Source organism: Bidens hawaiensis, unplaced genomic scaffold (genome assembly GCF_021521415.1).
Source record: "Bidens hawaiensis isolate Kalapana, Puna unplaced genomic scaffold, B.hawaiensis_p1.1 tig00039502_1, whole genome shotgun sequence".
NCBI classification, from domain to species: Eukaryota; Viridiplantae; Streptophyta; class Magnoliopsida; order Asterales; family Asteraceae; genus Bidens; species Bidens hawaiensis.
In genome coordinates, this window is record NW_027496947.1 from 56,657 (window position 1) to 79,230 (window position 22,574).

General features: G+C 35.7%; 3 protein-coding genes across 4 annotated transcripts; 2 read left to right on the forward strand and 1 right to left on the reverse strand.

Annotated features, from left to right (window-relative positions):
• Positions 1-2,442: 2,442 nt before the first annotated feature.
• Positions 2,443-11,919, reverse strand: LOC143591272 (putative aspartyl aminopeptidase). Its single transcript, XM_077071524.1, has 11 exons — positions 11,841-11,919; positions 11,605-11,740; positions 10,893-10,971; positions 10,622-10,827; positions 9,665-9,734; positions 9,489-9,590; positions 9,209-9,364; positions 3,810-3,983; positions 3,633-3,707; positions 3,351-3,491; positions 2,443-2,769 (listed from the first exon to the last, which is right to left on the reverse strand). Exons 1-11 carry the CDS (start codon positions 11,908-11,910, stop codon positions 2,548-2,550), a joined length of 1,431 nt encoding a protein of 476 aa, XP_076927639.1. The 5' UTR covers positions 11,911-11,919; the 3' UTR covers positions 2,443-2,547.
• Positions 11,920-13,552: 1,633 nt separating this feature from the next.
• LOC143591281 (mitochondrial pyruvate carrier 1-like) lies at positions 13,553-16,628 on the forward strand. Of its 2 annotated transcripts, XM_077071531.1 has the most exons (4): positions 13,553-14,083; positions 14,162-14,216; positions 14,800-14,935; positions 16,435-16,628. In XM_077071531.1, the coding sequence occupies exons 1-4, from the start codon at positions 13,991-13,993 to the stop codon at positions 16,469-16,471; spliced, it is 321 nt and encodes a 106-aa protein (XP_076927646.1). In that variant the 5' UTR covers positions 13,553-13,990; the 3' UTR covers positions 16,472-16,628. The 2 variants fall into 2 exon arrangements, with proteins under 2 accessions (XP_076927646.1, XP_076927647.1); XM_077071532.1 differs by lacking the exon at positions 16,435-16,628 and having other exon boundaries at positions 13,557-14,083; positions 14,800-14,939.
• A 2,148-nt stretch (positions 16,629-18,776) lies between these two features.
• Positions 18,777-19,553, forward strand: LOC143591292 (uncharacterized). The gene is made up of 2 exons (XM_077071542.1): positions 18,777-18,997; positions 19,100-19,553. Exons 1-2 carry the CDS (start codon positions 18,777-18,779, stop codon positions 19,551-19,553), a joined length of 675 nt encoding a protein of 224 aa, XP_076927657.1.
• Positions 19,554-22,574: the final 3,021 nt, after the last annotated feature.

A 22,574-nucleotide genomic window follows, 5' to 3' on the forward strand; every position in this document is an offset into this window, starting at 1 on the left:
CAATTTGGAAGCTTCGAATTGATGTCGTTTTTGAAAAGACGTATCAAGTATGCGATGTTGTTTGATGATGTTACTTCTTTTCTTTCTTTTTTTTTAGTATTCGTGTAGGAAAAATAGGTGTAAAGTTAATTGACTAGAATGGTTGAAGAACTCTCTTTTCTTCATGTAATTTTCTTTCTTGTTTTTACCCGGCTAGTTTCTTGCTAGTCGGTGCTTTATATAATATTCGTCGTTCAAAACATTTTTTTTTTACAAACTTCAGCATGTCATCTTATCAAGTGTTTGTGGATCATATTTATTCATTTATTTTGACGGCTTGTGTTTATTGGTTACTTATTTAATTCATAAGTGGGTCTTCTATAGGGTGGTCTCCATAAGAAAAATACACATACCCCAAAAGTGCACATTTTCCGTCCTACTTTTTTGGGGTTGGGCCCGACCCGTGAGAATAAGCTCGTCCACGAGTAAGTGAATATAAGTGATGATTCATAGGTTTTGTTTTATTAGGAAGTCAAATTAAATATCTAATTTATGAATTACAACTAACATGTTTTGTACTATTAGTTTGATCTTAAAATTATATCGTTCTAAGCATAAAATCTATATTTTCACTAATTAACCAACTAAATTACAAAAGCCAATCTATATAAGTGATCCAATAGCCAACATAATCATATTTGGACCAACTGGACAAAAGAAAATAGGCTAGAAAATATTCCAAACTATAAATGGCATAAGTTACAATTTAGAACTAAACCAATGTTTTCACAACCGAACAGGACATCGAACTGGTGGTCACCAGTTCATTGGTCTGACCGGTTAGATTGTTTTGACAGGTTTTAAGAACTGCATAAATTGTAATTAATTAAAATTATTGAATATTGAAATATAAGACTTATATTAAAGTTATATACAAAATTAATAACTACAAACAATATTATCTTCTCTTACCTAAAAATAATAAAACTGTAAAATCCAAATGACAAGATCATTTAATAAGATTAAAGAAAACGTATTTAAAGTAAAGTAAATTGTATATGAAAAAAAAAAATTCAAGCTTTAGTAAAACGAGAAAACCAATCATATTTTAATCATTTTGTAACTGGGTTATTAAAGTTTGGGCTAAACAAAAAGCATGGTTTAGTCTCATGGTCCAAACTGGGCCTTCAGATACTGAATGCCAATGGTGGGCCTGGGTACAAGAAGCTTATGCATGCGGATGCAATTGGTATGCACTTCGGATAATGTTTTGTATTAATTTCCCCCTATTGATGAGTTTTAAGGGGTGAGTTTAACTGCAAATGTCATGAATTATATATGGTTGTCTACACTCTACATATTTAGGGAAAACACTATAAAATAAATTCAGTTTTTTTATAACATAATGAAAATCCTAGAATATGGTTGTGTATGTTTGCAGATGATGCATATATGTGGTGTATAAAAATTTATGGATACATCTGTTAACATCAAAAGGGGACTAGTGTCATCTAGACCCATCACTGTTCGCTTTCGCTACATGTGAAGTTATTGATGAAGACTTTTATTTCAAGAGCTGTCATGGGCTTTGGCATCTGAACGTGACATTCATCGGTGAAATATAAATAAACAATTATATATATATATATATATAACAAATTAACAAATGAAAATAAAAAGAAACCAGAGGGAAATGTGTGCAAACCACACCACCTTTTTGCACTAATAGAATGACATTGCTTAGTAAGTCCATTTCCTATATAACCAATCATTAGATGAGACGGACCTAACTCCTAAGTACATGAAGAGCAAAATGGACAAAAATCTTATTTGAACTCAATTATGTAACTCGAGTCTCAAGTTGACGAGTCTTCATATATAATGCATATTAAAGTGTGTCTGAATTCATCATTTTTGGATAAGTTATCCTAGTTTTTGTAATAATTAGACATACAAAAACATTGTCAGGATCGATAGAGTTTCGATTCAATCACACGAATGCAACACAAACACAAGATATACCCATACGCGCACACTAATATGAAATAACAAGATGAACACAATAGATTTATAGTGGTTCGATTTGTTTGATCTACATCCACTCTCTGCAGCTAGTTATCTTTCTAGTAGGTGCTCAAGAAACGTTAAACGTACAAAAGTGAGTATTTATATGGGATCAATTAAGGTTAGCCATGACATACAAACATCCTCTGCTCAGTCAACTAATTAAATAACCTCCACTCCGACTAGATTATAAAACATCTGGTCTAGATTATCCTATGCTTTAGGATAACCTATACTCTGATTATCCTCTGCACAGATTACCCATGAATGATACTCAGTATACTTAGAATAATCACATTAATAGTTGCATTGACAGTTATCTTCTATCTCAAATCTATATTGATAGTTACACTATAAATGGTAGTGACCATCCCAATCCATTCATTACAGGTGACAATACTTTTAAACCAAACACTAGACCAATGCAAAAGCAAACTGCATGTATAAAATCAATAGCTGAAACACAAGAGCTTTGACTAACGACAATAAACCACTTTGATGAACCTAAATGTCAACTGCAATCTTGGCATCAAGACATGTGAACTCTTCATAGAATGCCTTCAAATGCTCATATGAATGCCTCACATCATCAACCGCACACATCTCTCTTATGCTATGCATTGACAATTGTGGGGCCCCAATATCAACGGTTCGAATCCCAATTCCACTAGCCAGGACCGGCCCGATGGTCGAACCACACGGCATGTCGTTCCGAACCACAAAGTCCTGTTTACATAAAACCTTTCTTGATTAAGTGTGTGTGCGCGCATTAGTTAGAATAATAATAAATGTACAAACTTATTGGTTATTTCATCTTTATTTTCAATAGAGGTGGCATTAGTTGAAACGGGCCAGGTTGGATCATAAACTGGTTGTTTTCGGGTTGACATGTTTAAGCCATTTAGTTAGATGGGTCGACCTGCCAACCCGTTTAGTAAACATGTCAACCACCAACCCGTTTATGACCTGTTTAACCCAGTTTTTTCCAGCCCGATTAACACATTTACAACTTGAGTATTACCCGCCAACCTGTTTGACACGTTTAGATAAACGAGTTAAACCGGTTGTGTTTGGGCTACACGACTTTAAGTGTGTGCACATTAGGGTTGAGGTTTTTGACACTAATAAACGAGTCGTGTTCAGGTTAAACAATTCAACCCGTCAACCCACCAACCAGACTTAAACGTGTGAAAGCAGCCCAAAGAGTATTCAAATGATTACAACACCTTAATCATTATTAAAAAACAAACTATTAATTTACATACTTTTTATAATCTTATCAAAGTTCAAAAGGTTAACGGGCCCACCTGAATAGGAAGACTATGTTTGGCTGCTATTTCTCTAAATATAAAAGCAGTAACCGCATTCGTAGCGTATCGTTGATTTGCATTGTGTTTAATCACAAGCCCAGAATGTAACTTCGGTTGATGATTTTCTTCATGTTTATCCTGAGAGAAAAAGTAAAAAGATAATACATGAATTAATCTTTGTATAAAATGAATAATTATCCTGAGAGAAAAAGAAAAAAAGATAATACATGAATTAGTCTTTGTATAAAAAGAATAATAATGTAATAAATACACACAAACCATATAATTTGGATGCAAGGCATGTGCCATGTCAGCAGACACCAGGAAGCTTCTTTGGATGGCTTTTTCTAATAACTGCATAACATTACAGATGGATTTGTATTTTGTGATTGGTTATAAAGTCTAATTACAGATTAAAAAGAAAGAATTAGGGTATGAAGTTATTATTATTATTACCTGTGAATTTGAAGAAAAGAAGGTTGTAATGCGGGAAAGAGCATCAAACATAACTGGAGATCTAGCTCCTTGTGCTGAATTAGATCCAACTTCCTCATGATCAAACAATGCCACCATTCTTACACCACTCTCATCTTCAAGACTTTTTTCTGACTCTGTGGCGTCTATTAACGCCTAAAATTTATAAACAATTTATTACAAACCCAAAACCGTAATACACAATAATGTGTGTCTGCTGTGTGTGTGTAGAAGATCAAATACAAAGTGTTTTTGATGTAAAACGTGTAAGTGACCCCCGCCTTCGATCATACTAATCAATGGTTGAGACGTTAGAGGTGTGCCATGTGTACAAAAGTAAAGGAATTTTACGGCTAGAAGGGCATTATAGGCAAAACCTCAGTTGTTGGCTTTTAATTATTTTAAACGCAAAAACTTGTATATACTTTGTAAACCCTTTTTTAAATTATACCATAAAATCGAGCATCTTATTCTCTTTGATTTAAGTACGGTATTGATGTACTTTTAAAAAATCAACTGTTTTTAAAAGCGTCTATGTAGTGTGCGTACTATTGTGCGTAATTAGTTATATATGGCTGTGTAATTATTTAATATTTGTGTGTAATTGTTGCAGATGCTTATACCCATCTCCCACACACCACGTTTCCCATGTTGGTGGCTTCGTACCTTCACATGTTAATTCCACTTTGTGGAATAACTAGTCTCTCTCTCTCTCTCTATATATATATATATAGGGGAGGGTTATCCTAAAAACAAGTAGTTTCCTAGTGTTAGTTGTATTTAGTTATAATTAGGGTTTTAGCCCATGTAGTTGGTTAAAGCCCATGGGCCTTTTATGGGTTGAAAGCTAGGGTTTGTTTGTGTATAAATAGATGTAGTTGTCTTTGTATTATTCACACATTCAAGTAATAAACATTACTTTCACTACAACCATCTTCTTCTTTACATGGTATCACTCTCGATCCAAACCCTAGCCGCGATCTGACCTGAACCCGAGTTTGACCAGCCGTCACCAGCAGCCTTCAGATCTGAAACAAGCTCCTGCCTTGTTGTTCTGTCCTGTCACGAAATCCTTTTTTTTCGACCGTGAAAGTACTGTTCACCGACGAGCACTGTTCACGTTGGAATCATTGTTCATCGCCGGAATACTGTTCACCGGAGTACTGTTCATCGCCGGAATTACTGTTCCAGCCGGAAGTTACTGTTTATACCGGAAATTACTGTTCACATCTGGAAGTTACTGTTCATTTGCCCTAATTTCTGTTCACTGCCGGAAGGTTACTGTTCACTGCCGGAATTACTGTTCGCTGCCAGGATTTACTGTTCGCGACGAGTAACTGTTTACGCCGGAATCTGTTCCCGCCCTCCACCCGCACTTGTTACTGTTCACAGTCAATTTTCAGTTTCGTGTATCACTATGGGCGAAAATAAATACATGTATACATTTACTAAAGAGGAGCATGATCTTATTCAACGGTTTCTTACCTCCCAGTTGCCTCATCCTCAAACCAGCTCGGCACATTCAGGTAAACCTTCTAGCCTTGACTTATCATGGGTGATTGATTCTGGAGCCACACATCACATGACTGGGAATCGGGGTATTTTTTCTAGTCTTCAAAATGTTTCCCATGCACCGGTACGTCTTGCCGATGGATCTTCATGTCCCGTTCTCGGCATAGGATCCATCAGTAACTCGGAAAACCTAAAACTGTCTTCTATCCTATTTGTTCCTAAATTTCCTACCAGTCTTTGTTCAGTGAGTCAGATTACCAAACAAAACAACTGTTCTGTGACCTTTTACCCAACTCACTGCGTTTTTCATGAACTAGGAACAAACCGGGTAATTGGTACTGGTTTTGAATCAGGAGGTCTCTATCGTATATTCCCGTTTTCACATCCTGTAGCAAACTTATGTGATTCCGCTGTCAGGGAGGCTCACTGTCAGTTAGGTCATCCCTCTACAGCGGTTCTGAGGCAAATGCGACCAGATTTACCACTTTTGTCTTTTAATTTTCATTGTGAGTCGTGTCAACTTGGTAAACATACCAGGCGTCCCTATCCCCCTAGGGTGCCCAATCGAGTCAGTTCTTGTTTTGAACTGTTGCATTCTGATGTATGGGGTCCTTGCCCTATCAAATCTACGTTGGGTTTTGAATATTTTATTACCTTTATTGATGACTATTCTCGCACTACTTGGGTTTATTTGTTGAAATCTCGTAGTGAGGTATTTTCCATATTTCGAGAATTTAATGCTTATGTTCAAAACCAATTTAACACCACCATTAAAACTTTACGATCTGATAATGCTAAAGAATATTTTTCCACCGACTTTTCTTCATACTTAAAAACCAACGGCATTATTCATGAATCATCGTGTGCTTATACATCTCAACAAAATGGTGTGTCCGAACGCAAAAATCGTCACATATTGAATGTTGCTCGCACAATCATGATCCAATCACGTGTTCCTCATCGTTTTTGGGGAGATGCCGTTCTCACTGCCACATATCTGATTAACCGCATGCCCTCAACCGTTCTTCATGGTAAAACACTGTTTTCTGTACTATTTCCCAACGATGATCCATTTCCTCTCGCACCTAAAGTATTTGGTTGCGTCGCCTATGTTCATGACCATCGTCCGAAAACCATCAAACTTGATCCCCGAGCCATTCGTTGTGTCTTTCTTGGTTACTCACGGGTTCAAAAAGGGTATCGATGCTATAGCCCATCACTTCACCGATACTTTACTAGTGCCGATGTCACTTTTCATGAGTCTCCTTACTTTCCCGAGTGTTCCACTCCTGTTTCTGACCCGTTTCCCGACCTCGATATACCCACATCTCCCTTCCTCCACACCATTCCTGTGTCGATTCCCTCTACCGATCCAATCTCTGCTGATTCTGACCCACCGACAGAACCTCCGCCACTGTTTTTCACATATGCTAGGCGAGGGAAGGGTCAAATATCAGAGACACTTGATTCACATTCAGGCCACAACCCCGAAATACCCTCAGATCCTCCGTCTGCATCCGAACAATCTACACCTTTCACTGATACATCCTTACCCGATCCGACACCTTTACCAGAAGCTACCCCTGATACACCCGTTTATGATCCTCCTGGTGCACCACTACCCGATATACCTATTTCTTTTCGCAAAGAACCCCGGAAATGCACTCGTTACCCAATTCAGGACTATGTTGCCTACACCCACCTATCTCCGGAATCTCATGCGTACACCACTACTCTTGATTCCTACCCGATTCCCAAAAATGTGACGAGCGCTCTCGCTCACCCAGGATGGCGAAAGGCTATGGAAGACGAAATTGGGGCTCTAAAGTCCAATCATACATGGGATCTTGAAACACTTCCTAAAGGGAAGCGTATTGTTGGTTGTCGTTGGGTGTTTACGGTTAAACTACACCCGGACGGCTCCTTACACCGCTTGAAGGCTCGGTTGGTCGCAAAAGGGTATTCTCAGGCATATGGCATTGATTATGATGAAACCTTCTCGCCAGTTGCTAAAATGCCATCTGTCCGTATTTGTATTGCTCTTGCTGCCATTAATCATTGGCCGCTCCACCAGCTTGATGTCAAGAACGCCTTTCTTAATGGTGTTTTTGAGGAGGAGGTATATATGGAGCAGCCACTAGGGTTCGTTGTTGAGGAGGAGGCCTCGAAAGTTTGCAGACTACGTCGTTCTTTATATGGTCTTAAACAGTCTTCCAGGGCATGGTTTGGTCGATTCTCTAGTGTGATTGTTAGTGTTCTGAGCCAATTTATGGGACAGTTTGGGATGACTCGGAGTGCCTACGATCACTCTGTCTTCTTTAGACACTAGAAAGGAAAGAGGATTATCGTAGTTGTTTATGTGGATGACATTATAATCACAGGTGATGACGAGGTCGGGATCACCGAACTCAAGCAGTTTCTTCAGTCTCAGTTTCAGGTCAGCGACTTAGGTCGATTGAGGTATTTCCTTGGCATAGAAGTTTCTCGCTCTCCACAAGGAATACTTCTCTCCCAACGAAAGTATGTCCTTGATATGTTGACTGAATGTGGCTTACTGGGTTGTAAACCTGTTGATACCCCAATGCTTCCTACAAAGAAACTCCTCCCAAAGGAAGGAGATCCAATGAAAGATCCCGAGCGATACAGACGGTTGGTTGGTAAACTTAATTATTTGACCGTCACACGACCGGATATCTCCTTTATTGTTAGTGTTCTGAGCCAATTTATGGCTGCGCCATACACCGGTCACTGGGATGCTGCCATTCGTGTCTTAAGATATCTTAAGACCTCACCTGGTTTGGGTATATTATACTCTGATCAGGGTCATTGTCGTGTGGGTGCCTTCACGGAAGAAGGAGATGGTCGGATATCAGGGTTCTCAGATGCAGATTGGGCAGGTTGTCCGATTTCTCGACGATCTACCACCGGATATTGTGTGTTTGTTGGAGGAAATCTTGTATCATGGAAGAGAAAGAAGCAACACACGGTTTCCCGGTCGAGTGCCGAATTGGAGTATAGAGCCATGGCAGATGTAACATCAGAGATGACATGGGTACGTCGTCTTCTCATAGAACTCGGGGTTGTTTCTAATGACTTGATGCGGTTATACTGTGATAGTCAATCAGCCATTCACATAGCCAAGAATCAAGTATTTCATGAGAGGACAAAACATATTGAGGTCGACTGCCACCTTATCAGAGATCGAGTAGTAGGCACACAAACTGATCCTCCATCCATTCAACCAGTTCATGTGAAGACAAATTTTCAGCTAGCAGACATTCTAACTAAACCGCTCCGGAAAGCTCAGATAGATTTTATTTGTAACAAGTTGGGCATGATTAACATCTATGCTCCAACTTGAGGAGAAGTGTTAGTTGTATTTAGTTATAATTAGGGTTTTAGCCCATGTAGTTGGTTAAAGCCCATAGGCCTTTTATGGGTTGAAAGCTAGGGTTTGTTTGTGTATAAATAGATGTAGTTGTCTTTGTATTATTCACACATTCAAGTAATAAACATTACTTTCACTACAACCATCTTCTTCTTTACACCTAGGAAGACTAGGAATAAATCATAGCCATTGGATCATGTTAATCAATGGTTGAGATTTAAAATTACCAATAACCAACATAGTTTCCTAGAATTACTCTTTCATCATTATAACCGACATAGTTTCCTAGAATTGTTCTTTCATCATAATTTGTAATGCCAAATGTCAAAAATTTGTTGATTCTTACCATTCCTAGGAAACTCCTTATTCTTATTTGAACCCTTTTCTATATATATATATATATATGTGCGCACACACACGTACATACATGTTTCTTATGGAAACATGCAAATATACAATGGACAAAAACAGTAATTCTAACCTTCAAAGAGCAAAAGGACATACAAAGATTGTCAAGCCTTCCAGAAAATACAAATTCCTTCATTGCACCAGCAATTACACTTGGTTGAGTGTCACATGCTTGTAATTCAAAATCACAAATGTCATCTGGTTTACATCCAACTTCAGCTGCAAGCAGCTACATTCAAGAAAATTCAGCAATTAGTATATTCAAATAAATAAACTTGTAACAAATTTCTATTAGTTTTTGAATGCACGTGCTAAAACTGATTATGTGAAATTAAATAAATAAAGTGACTTGCCTGCAAAAGAAGAGAATGATGCTTCTGGTTACCAGAAGTATTTGGGCTTTCATCGGGCTTCCCATCTGGCCCATTATCAGTAACCACTTTATTGAGGGAAGCCTAATGAACATATACCAATTATTTGACAGAATGTGTCACTAATATATATCAAATAAAATAATTAAAATGATTACCTTAACAGAGGTTGCTAACACGGGAGCCAGATGACTTTGTGTATTCACCTTAAATCCATCATTAACGCTCCTACCCAACAAAAGCCGATACAACAATTACAGTTTAATAATTTTGACCCATTTACAGTTTACTTGAAATTTATGAATGTGTAGATTGGGTTAGAGGTATGAGCGGGCCAAGCCGCTCGTGAGCTACTTGAGATCGGCTCAATGTAAGCGCGGATCGAGCCGAGCTTAAATGAGCTCAAGCCTAAAAAAACGTGTTTAATAAACAAGCCAAAGCCAGGGCTTCACTTATTGAGCTTGAGCTGGCTTGTGTCACAAACCTTAACGAGCCTATTATTTATAAAACTTTTAATTTAATATGATAGACATAATTTAATATACTTATTATGATAAATAAAATGATGATATATGTAACTAACATATATGACTTATAATGAACATGTATATAAGTTTTGCTACTAATAGCTTTACTTCAAGTGAGATTTTACCAGATATGTTTCTTTGTTTGTAATTAAAATATATATAAAAAATATAATTATAAATGTATATTAATTAAATAACAAATGAGCCGAGCTCGAGCTTGAAAAACTCCTCACAAGCTAAGCTCGAGCTTTAGAAATTGAGCTCGAATCTAGCCGAGCTCGAGCTCTCATAGGTTAAACGAGCCGAGCTCAAGCTAGAGCTCTCGTAGGTTAAAAGATCCGAGCTCGAGCCAGCTAGTCAAGTCGGCTCGGCTCGTTTACACCACTAGATCAAGTTAAGTTTGTGTTAAAAGGTAAAATATAGCTTCTAAGAAAACAGGGTCAAACAGTATGAAAGTTAGCTGAGTTGTATCATAAGTAACTTTCTGCAATCATGTTTAGCAGTTAACACACTAATCGTTTTAATTTTCAGTACAAAAGGTGTTTCGGGTCAATCACCCGGCCCATATCGATTCATACGAAATATTACCTGTCTGCCAGGTGGATTGCTAGGTTTGGAATTCGCATAATAGGCTCGTTAATTCTAACAAGCTTATGCGAGTATGATGCACCGTCACCTTTTCCTTCTTTAATAATCATTCTTCCAGCAATGGTCAAATCACGGTCAAACCATGTATGCCACATACCACTTCCATATGTCTGAACACCAACTTCCAAATAACTGCCTTTTGATACCTAATCAAGATATAATAATTATCACATCATAATTCTTAACTTCTGTCAAAATTAAGTGAAATTACCTTCGAAACAGGCTTTAACTTAAGACAAGGACTGTCGGTATGTGCACCAACTATGTGGAACCCGTTTCCAGCAACATATCTAAACAAAAAGATGAAAATTAATATTCTAAAAGAAGTTGATGCACATATAGTGTCTTCAAAAGGCCTTTGATTGAGCTATGGTAAACTACAGTTATGAAACCATGGCAATACATTAATACGTGTATGCCCCAAAATGAAGAAACCCAAAGATTTACATTAAAAGGAAAATTAGTATCCAAAACATCGAAAATGTTTTGATGTGCATCTTGTGAGTTATTATGTATAGGGGTGTAAACGAGCCAAGCTGCCCATGAGCTACTCGAGATTGGCTCGTTAAAAGTTCAAACTAAGTGGAGCCTAAATATAAGCTTGCTTATTAATCAAGCATGAGCCCAAGACCGGGCTAGCTCGTGAGCCTAAACAAGCTATTATTTATATAATATTCATCTAGTATATTAAATATATATTTATATCATAATCATTGTTTATGTACAAAATCATGATAAATATACTAAACAATATATATTATGTAATATAAAAACTATAACTAAAATAAAAATTGTATAAAAACTAACTACAAGAAAATAAACGAGGCGTACTCGAGCTTGAAATACTAATAATCGTGTGCCGAATAATGGATTATGGATTATCAAGTATTCAAGTGAAGTGATAAATAGAATAGAATACATACTTTTTGCCAATGGCAAAGGCAACAATAGTAGAGTAATTCCTTGTGAAGAAATACTTGTTTCCAGCTTCTAGTTTCCAATCTCCTCTTTCGAAAATTTGCTCATAACCTGCAAGTTTCAATCGCCTCTTTGCTTCATCTGCAAGTCGAAACACACATCAATCAGTTGTAAATGAAATGATGGAATTAATAACAGTTTAATTGTTAATATAAATATCAATAGAAAGAAAGGATGTTACCGACGGCGTGGAAGGCTGTGGGAGAAGAGTTTAAGAAGTCGATCAGATCATCAGCTACGGACTTCGCCATGGATTTGATCACCGTAGGATGGTCTTCTCTTCGGTGTTGGTGACTGATGAGTGACTCTGTGCTACTAACGACTTATATTCGGTTTTTTTATTATTAAGTTGGGATCGTTAGGATTTAAAATTTTATATCGGAAATCCGATCTGAATTAGAGGTGTTCTTACCCGTTCCAAATCCAACCGAATTGATTTCGGATGGATTCGGATATTCTGAAATGATCTGAACAACCCGAAATAAACGGTATAACAAACATTCAAACAAACGTCTAATTAAATAAAAATACAAAACCGCAAACTAAAATAAACAATACACGAAGAAAAGTCAAACTTCAAATAAAAGTCGAAATAAATCTATGATCCATCATGATTCTAAAAATTAAAACATATACGAATAAAGCCAAACTTCAAAATAATTAAATCACATGTTATTTGGATTATTCAAATATTCGAATAATCCGAACTATTCGATTTTCTTTTCAAATCTCTATCCGAATTCGAATTAGTTATTCGGGCATTCATATCGATCCTATCCGAATATGATTTTGAATCAAATTATTCAAGTTTCGGCTTGAATTTGGAGTTTTTCGGATTTCCTGAACACCCCTATCTGCTACTTCTCACCAAAAAAAAATATTTTCACAAAAAGGAATTTTGCCATCATCACTTTGGTAAATGGTCAAGGCTCTTTCTCAAAATAGTTTTTCTTTTTTGAGGTTTGAATTGGATTTGTTTCGAACTCGGTTACTCATATAAGGAGACTATGTCGACCTAACAGTACATAACCGAGTCATTGCTTTGACACCGTCCAAAAAAATAGTAAAAAGGAATTTTGGGGTTGGGTATACCCACACCACTCGACCAATGATAAATCTCCATGACTCGTATACGCATAGTCATACAGGTCTATGAGTATGACCACATATATTTGAGTATGTCTAAGGACTGTATTCGTACAAACAAATAGATTAGGGGGTGTAGATAAACGTATATTTAGTCGGATAAAAAATTGTAAATTCCAGCAGAGTAAGTGGTCTTCGAGCTTTCCTGCCAAGCAATTACTTTAGTCGTCGGCGGCGGCGACGGTAAGCATTTATTTAATTATTCTCCGGTCATATTTAATCACTCGATTCTTCTCATTCAATATCTCACTTGTATTATTATTATTATTATTATTCGATTACCAATTGCTTTGGAAGTTAGGGCACACTATCAAGTATCTACAATCCTTTTTGTTAATTTACTCCGATTGATTGCAAGTTATCAACATTGATCGTATACGATTCATTATTTAGTCGATTATTGTTGATGAATTAGTGTAGATACTGTGTTTTATAGGGATTTTGTTGGTGATGATCTGCTGCTGTAGTTTTTTTGCTAGGGTTTAATCTGCAAAAGTATGTTTTTGTTTTGAAGGCTTTAACAAGTTTTATATCATTATGTATTAGTATCACATATATGGCTCATGGTAAGAGTCTCATTGTATGTCAAGTATCTAACACAATACCTTATATTCTTTAACAAGTAATATCATATTTTAATCATAAGTGATTGGAATTCAGTGTTTCTGTTATATAATGTACGGTTAAGTTGCGTATTGCTACTTGAATAAAATAGAAACAGAAGTCACAAAAGATCATTTACTCAAGTTGGACTTCATGTCTTTTGTGCTGTTTTTAATGGTACATGATTTGTATATTGAAAAAGTATAAATTTTTGTCTTTTATATCAACAATTGTTGCACTGTGTTACATACAGCTGTAGACTTTTTGGTCATATTCTAGTGCATTTTATTTAATTTTCCTGTCTGTGTTTTTTGTAGACTTCTTGAAAAAAACATTTTTAGCCTTTCATAATTTCATATCATCTTATTCCAGCAACTGTTGCATTATGTGACATACAGTTATAGTCTTTTAGTCATGTCAGTGGCCATCTTTTTTTTTCTTTTGGCAGTTTTCAATATCTCTATGATGTTATCGTATGCTCATATCTAGTTTCATCACACGCATTAGAACTAATAACTATTTATAATTTGTTTTAAATTGATCGTTTCAGAGGTGCTTTAAGTTTTAAAAGCAAGACTATATATGGCTTCTTTTCGAGCATTCTTGAACAGTCCTGTTGGGCCTAAAACCACTCATTTTTGGGGTCCTGTAGCCAACTGGGGATTTGTTGCTGCGGTACGTTCATTACTACATCATTAATAATATTATCACAGAATTTTTCATTATTATTTTTTGATTGATTAAATATGACAGGGGCTATTGGACATGCAGAAACCTCCAGAGATGATATCTGGCAACATGACTGCAGGTTCACTTGACTTATAGTTTATCTCTAGTTGGTCAAACATGTAAAACAAAAGAATTTGAAAAGAAAATAAGTCAAATGGTCAAACTGGTTGAAAATTATTGGTCAAATTGGCTGAATGAGCCGAAACCAGACCAACGTGTATTATTTCTAATGCATAAAACCTTCTAAATCATTTTGTTTGAAAAAATAGGTTACTGTTGGATATTAATATATAGTTTTCTTAATCTTTTTTGAGAACACTTATCAGTCATTAACAAAATTAATTGGCTAAAAAGTCCAGGCAGATAAAGATTAAATGAATGTGGTTATAAAGGTTAAGCTTTTTATTTATCTGTTAGGATATAAAATAATTAAAGAAAAAGGTGAAAATAAAAGGGTCAACTTGGTCAAACAGTTGAAACTTGAAAGTAAGTTAGGTTGCTATGAAACAATATAAGTTTCTTAATCTTATTTGGCACACAACCTACCCATACAATTATATTTTCGGATAAAAAGTGACATTTTAAATTGTTATTCAACGCGCCTGACAAGCCTATTTAGTAAGATAACTTATCAACAAACTACCCTCACGTTTTTTGTGCAGCAATGTGTGTGTATTCTGGATTATTCATGAGGTTTGCATGGATGGTGCAACCTCGTAATTATCTGCTTTTAGGATGTCATGCTTCAAATGAAACGGTTCAGTTGTATCAACTCTCACGTTGGGCAAAACATCAAGGGTAAGCTACTTTTGATGAAACTACCATTGTATTTTTTTAAATATTTTAGTGTATAATGATATTACAATGCTTGAGTACTCTTTTAAAGGCCTTTTCAGTGTATTAAAAACGGTTTGGTTTCACCAAAAATTGTGCTAGACGTAGCCGATAAGGGTGTAAACAAGCGGAGCTGGAGCTCGCCTCTGCTTGAGGCTTTCTCGTTTAATTTAAGAAAGCTTATGTTAGAGCATTCACATTGGAATCCCTATATTATCTCCAACCATATAATTTAAGAAACAGTTTAGGGTTTTTATCAAAGTTTGCACTCCATCCGATCTCCTAAAATATGGCATAGAATTATGGATCAAATAGTGATTTCTATTCTATGGATTATTATTCACTCCATATAGTCATTCCATATATTTTTTTTAGTGGAAGAAAGAGAAAGCATAGTATAAAAATTAAAAAGAATAAATTGAACAGAGAGATGTTTAAGAAATCGGATGTAAGGGTTTTCTTAAAGATGAATATATTGTATGGATTAAGATGTTTTTTAGTTAAATATATGGATGAAAATAAGGATTCCAGCAATAAGTATTTAGTTATTTTATCTATAGACATATATAATATTTTTTATGTATTTATAGTTATAATTTGGTATATTTCAGAATATATATTATTTAGTTATTTTATCATAGTGTTATGCATATTAATATTTAGTATTTAATTATGTACTTTACATATATAATACAAATAGTTATATTTGTAGTATAAAAATTAGTTTGTTTTACTCATGGGCCTAGTCAAATTTGATATGTGAAGCTCGGGCTCGAGTAGATAAGGGTCGTGTTCGCGTGTTGGCAGGTTGAACTCAAAACCCAACACTAACCTAAAAAGCGTGTCACACACTTGAACTTACATGGCACGTTTATTCACGGGTTGACACGAATACAGCTTGTTTAACCTGGAAAGAAAGTTATTTGATTTTTTTCACATGTTAGTATTTTAAAATTCTAAGTTCACATGATATATTTATTTTTTTGAAGAATTTATATTTAAAATATGTCATTTGAATTTGACGTTTAAATTTTGGTATAAGAAATACCCAGATAGTTTAAGTTATTACACAAGACACATTTTTAAAAAATATAGAAATAAATAAATAATGGGTCAGGTCAACCTGCGACGCCGGGCTGACACGAACACGACACCTTTGTCTAAACATGCTTGCTAGTTTGACTCGAAACTGGCCTGAACCTGTTTAGATTATATCGAAACTCTCGAATTTCATGTTAGGTTCATGAGGTTCATGTCGTGTCAGAAATTCACACCTCTTGGCTCGAGCTTGATCTCGTTTATTAAACGAGCTCTTATCTAGGCTCATGATTTTGAGAATCTCGTGGATGGCTCAGCTTGTTTACACCTCTAATAGCCGGTCTTGGTTTGGTTTTTGGTTTTAGTGGCTCTAAAGCTTCAACTCACTTCTACTTACATCTCTTTCTTCTTTGTTTTTACTAAAGGTATTTGCAAAATGAAGACAAGTCTACATCAACTTGAACAGAAGCTTTTATTTTTGTGTGATAATTTTTACTTTTGTTCTGTTTACTTCTTTGAAGTTTAATGTAATGGTTGGTTTGAAAAATCTAAGCTGGTTTGGCAGCTGCATTATTGGCATTCTGTGTTTTATTTAATAAAAAACAATATTTCTTGAATTAATATCAATAAAATGCAAACATGTTAAGTGAACCATTTCTTTAATCAGTTTTTTTTCCCTTTAACTTGTTCAAAATGCAAGAAAAAGAGGAAGGCCTTTTAAAATACGACCATTTGGGTTTATAGAAATGGTATTTAAGAGTTTTCTCAAACCTTATCTAGAAAGGGAGAGCCTTTCACATTACTGTTTGAATATATGCATCTTCCGTACCATAAAGGGTGTTTAAATAACGTCATAGTCCATTTCTTTGACATTCAGTGACAAAAGTGAGGCTAAGCTTAACATTCAGTTAATCGTGGTAACCATAATACCTTTAATGATCGAGGACAAAATCACATATGTGAAAGAGAAGTGAAGTCGATTCAAATGTAATTGTTTGGCATACTATCAATTCCTAGTGCTTTCACATAACCAAGTCAGTGTTCCATGATCATTATTGGACATGATAATGAGGGGATGACCCGACTAGGAAGAAGTCTTGTGTAATCATCCATTGTCGTCTATGCTTACAATAGTTAATTCAAGGACATTAAGTGCTGGAGACTCGGTATATTTTACAATGGAAAGTTCAAAGTGAATAATTGTCTATCCTATGCAAGATTCAACCAACAAGGTTAATTTGTGCATTTAGATCGATCTCCATTTATAAGAGAGGTTTTTGGAAAAATTAATAGTGAAAATGAGTTTTCCACATCTGCAACAGAATTGAGAGCATAGAACCCCGAGATTGGATCCCATATGAGTTCATCCTCTGCGTATGCCACATATCAAGCTGAAGATTTTTAGACTTTATACCAATGGACAGGTTTATTGTAACCATGAAACCGGTTGCAACACGAAGAGCACCTGATCATTGCTTGATTGGAGATTGACTTTCCTCGTTTAAGGGTTAGAGGATTCAATTTTGGGTTCAAATTTGCGATTGGAAATATGAAGGGATTTATGAGGTATACGGGTTAAATACCCAATTAATAAAGTCAGATGATCAAAAAAGTCGGGTGAGAGTTTATTGCCAACACATCAAGTCACGTCAGCATTATACTAACGATTTAAAGCGCTGGAACACAGCCTTGGGCGTTTTGTGGACCGTTTCGATGGCTACCATTTTGTATACAATGGTGGTGAGGGGAGAGTTGGTCAAAGTAATGATTGAGCAATAATTATTTGAGCATGTTATCACTATACCACTTTTACATGATATCTTATTATTGACTTGGATGCAGGGCCGTCTTTGAGGCATGGCAGGGTAGTCGACGGCCACAGGCCCGACACCCCGCTAGACCCGAATTTTTTTTTTTCAAAAATAAATTATATGTATTTTTATCAAAAACATGTGTATAATCAATGTTTCAACACAATTACATAACCACTAGCTTGATTTAATGGTAAAGGGTATGACATCTAGCCAAAAGGTTGTAGGTTCTGGTCTTATTTGAGATAATTTTAAGCTTATTTTTATACAAAAGTTTTTTACACAACTTAAATCATAATCAAATAAGCTCATTTATAATTAAATTGTTTAAACCCAACAAAATGTTTCTTTTACTTAAGGACTAAAAAAAAGTTCGTCTTTGGCCCAAAAAAAATTTCGTCTTTTCGGAGCCGGCCCTGCTTGAATGTCACGTGTCGAAAAACTGGATATGGATGGAGTGTTGTGAATTCTATGTTACTATCTAGTATCTACATGAGAAATATAATATAGTTTTGGAAATATATAGTCAAATTCTGTCGACTGACCGCATATCTAGTTTTCAGTTTTCTGCAACAACTGGAACTAGAACCCCACTTTCCAATATGCTTTCATCAGAAACCCTAACTCTCATTATTCACAGACCAAGTACTAGGACCACTACCAAGCCACATGTCCTTCCCTACGATCCAAAACTCGACACTTACCTCGTACTCATTGGTTTACTTCCAGTCACTGGACCCACATAGTGACCTCCAAACACATGGCCCACCAAAACCACGTTTCAGTTTCCACTAGTCAGATCTGTGTGCTGTACTTTCCAACCAATGTCCTCAGTCCTCACACGTGTTGCTTCTCTTTCCCATAATCCAAAATGCCTATATTATTAATAAATATTAAGTCATGTTATTATATAGATATATAAACCAACTACAACACTAACAAATTATTAATCCAAAATGAATACTAGATACACTACTGGTGTAAGAGGTTACGGTTCTAGATACGGACCATACGGTGGTGGTGGTGGTTGTGGTTGCGGGTCTTATGATATTTCCATGGTCAACAGGATGATGCTTAAGTTCAGACCCATTGCACCCAAACCGCTTGCTTCCGGGTCGGGTTTCACTGACCCGAGAGTCGATAACAATATTGGTAGAAGTTGCAGAAACAAGAGAAGGTACGTTAGAGTTAAAAGAAATAATAATAATAATAATAATAATAATAATAATAATAAGAGAAGAGCACGAACGTCGACTTCATCGGAGAAAGTTATTTCCAGCGGCGGTGATGCGGCGGTGACGCTGTCGTTGATGCCAGAGACGCCAGAACGGAAGATATTATCACGTGATGGTCACGTGACACTACCGGACACGGTGTCGTTTGTGACGGTGGAGAGGGTTACGGAGACGACGGTGGTGGACGGTGGGGTGGTGGTGGAGACATGGGCGGAGATGGGTAGGGACACGTGTCCGAGGTTTGTATCTGACGGTGGAGATAGGGTGGTGTGGGCGAATAGAGCGTATAAGGAGATGGTGGCCGGTGGAGATGAGGTGGTGGTGGTGGTTGGGAAATTAGAGGGTGGGTGGCCGGCGGCGTTCACGTGCAATGTGAGGGTGGTCACGTGCCGGATGACTTCAAGTACACTAACGGTGCCGTGTGACGCGTGGAGGATGGGTGGTGGTGGGCATGCATGGAGATTGGATGTTAAAGCGGCCCTTTGTTTGGGTCGCTAAATGAAGTGGAAAGACTAGTCTTTCTGATGTGATGAATTTAACGAGTAACTTATTTAATCGTTTATCTGGAATGAAGTACATATGGCCATGAGATATGGTTTCAGAATTTAAGGTTTGCATGTATTATATGATGTAATTACGAGACTTTTAATAATTTTAGTGTTGCAAAGTTGTTCGTGTAGTGAAGACTTGAAATTTTCATGTCATCAAAGGATATTAATATACCATTGATGCATGCTAGAATGGTACCAAAGACATTTAGCCTAATGGTATTTTGGTGTGTTAAATGGTGTTTTATCTTTGAAAGGGTTCTAGTCATGTTGTAAACCATATGGTAAATTTAGGAGTAGTCTATATAAATGTGTGAGTTTCTACGAAAAAAACATGTTTGTTAGGTCCATTTAGTTTCGATCCTAATTAAGGTTGTAGTAATCGCTAGTCAAACACTCGGATGGACTAACAAAATTTGATCGGACTTATAATGCACAATCTTCAAGTCTATATATATAATCACACATTTTTATATGTAATTTTCATTTTTATATATATACATATACATTTTTGCTAGAAATTGGTTGGATCTTGCTGAAAACCGTCAGTTTTGGTCAGAAACCGTCGATTTTGTCCCGAACCTTGCCATAAAACACTAAGTTACAAAATTGTTTGGGATTCCTTATTTTACCTCATTATAATTTTTTCATTAAGTTAACAAGTTACAAAATTGTAACTTATGAAACTTTCCTATCACAATATAAGCAAATCCCCAACACCTTATTACTTTTCAACAATATAATAAGTTATAAGTTGGTAAAAACAAGCAATCCCAATTCCCAAACACACCCTTAATCCTGTTTTTGGCAGGATTTTACCATTTACCGATTATTCAAAAATTTATTAGTGCTCTAAAAACTAACGATCAATCAGGGATTAACCAAAACCTAGTTAAAATTTTACAACCATGAATTCCCAAGACATGACATGGGTTAAGATGTCCACAGAAAATGCCCTTGTGGTATATTTATCATATTTACTCAGTTAACTTCTCATACTTCTAATTGTACAATTAGGCATGGGTCTATTTTTTTTTTCTACTACCACTACATTATCATCTATACAACAAATATATTTGACTTAATAAGATGGACATCTAACATTTTTAATATGTTTATATTATCATCTATATAACAAAGATAACGGATCTTAATAAGATATAAAGACATGTAACATTTCTATATGTCTAAACCTGTTAAGTTCTGTATAAAATTATGGTGATTTATGGGTTATATGTAATGTTACTCATAAATACACATTCCCGACGACAAATCACTATCAACGGTATCTGTCAGTAATCATCAAAATAATCCAATAGAAGCCCAAATAAAAATATAGAAAAAAAGGGGAAAACGGTGCTGCCATCGCATCCCACAAAAGACAAAATATGTTATCCTATCAAGAATTTTCTTAATTATCATATGATTTATCATAATAAGAAGAAAAAAAAAACCTACATCCATAAATTACTTGCCACAACTAGAAACGCTATAGAATTAGAACAACACAAAACAATTATTATAAATTTATAATAAGAAATTACACAAATCCTTCTATAGAATGATATTCCCATATTATTTATTTTTAATTCATTATTAACCTAAAAATTTAATATCTCTGACCATCTTGGAAATACAAGCCAATTTATTATCACACCTTCCAAATACACCAACATAATGTGAGAATGATGTCTTGTATGACCCTTATTTTCTTTGATCAAGATTTCTTGATACATGAATCTTAAGCACACAGTTGACTGAGAATGCGTAAATGGGAGGTATATGACGCCCATTGATAAGAAATTGCCAAACTAGCATGAGGAAATAAGATGGTCACTAGTTTCAGTATACTCGCCACATAGCCTACAAACCGTAGATCCAACATCAATGTTTCTAAAGCTAAGAATCAACAATCTTGTGATCCTGTCCATTTCCGCCATCAATACAAAAGTGTTAACTTTCCTAGGTATTCAATTTCATGGCAAAAGGAACCAAAATCTTCAATGATTCAAACAAGACTTCATGGACACCACCGAAAATCATCCCAATGGGTCTTTTCACCAAACCCATTTATTTGGTTGTTAAGTGAAAAATACTTGATTCAACAAAAGTAAACAACTAACAAGCTCTCTGGATTCTCACTGAGTTAAAGTAATCATTTTCCATCTCCGTTTCCAGACTTTTTTTTCCCATATACCACTAAACAAACAATTGCACCATACAACTTTTCTCCTTTTTATTCAAAAATGGATTTGGAAAGGGCACTCTTAATGAGTTCCTAAGATTACTAGGGATCAATCCAAAAGCGGGTTTTATCATCTAAGCTCACCTCTCCTTTAAAGAGGTTGACTAAATTAAGATTGAAGATGACTAAACGATTAAACGAGTGCATCGATGAAATTACCTTCCTCATAAGCACCTCATGTTCGTTCTTATACCTCCACCACCATCTGATAAGAAACGTCACATTAGCATCTCTTAAAGGAGTAAAAGATTTAATAACATTTTCTTCTTACCTTCACCGACTAGATAAACATCATCTGCGTATAAAAATCATCATCCATGAATCAAAGGTAAGATAAGATCGGACCATTATTTGGCAAAGAAATACTCTTAAAGAAACCTCCCTTGATCGCTTTATTTGACATGCACAGAAAAATCTACTTTCGTATGATAAACAAAAAACGACAAAATCATGTAATTTGTATTACTTCTCTTTCTATCTCCAAATGTTTATATTTTACACAAACAACAATTATTGTATACAATTTGTTTGAAAATCTTTGATTGCTTAGGCCAACAGATTCAATAATACAAAACGAATGTATCAAATCTTTCTACTTATTTCATTACCATAAAACAAAAAACTAAAACTAGTATATAAAAATAAACACCAACCACTATCCAATTTATAAAAAAAGTAAAATTTCTCTTTCTTTTCTCAACATCACTATATATATAACTCGATTTC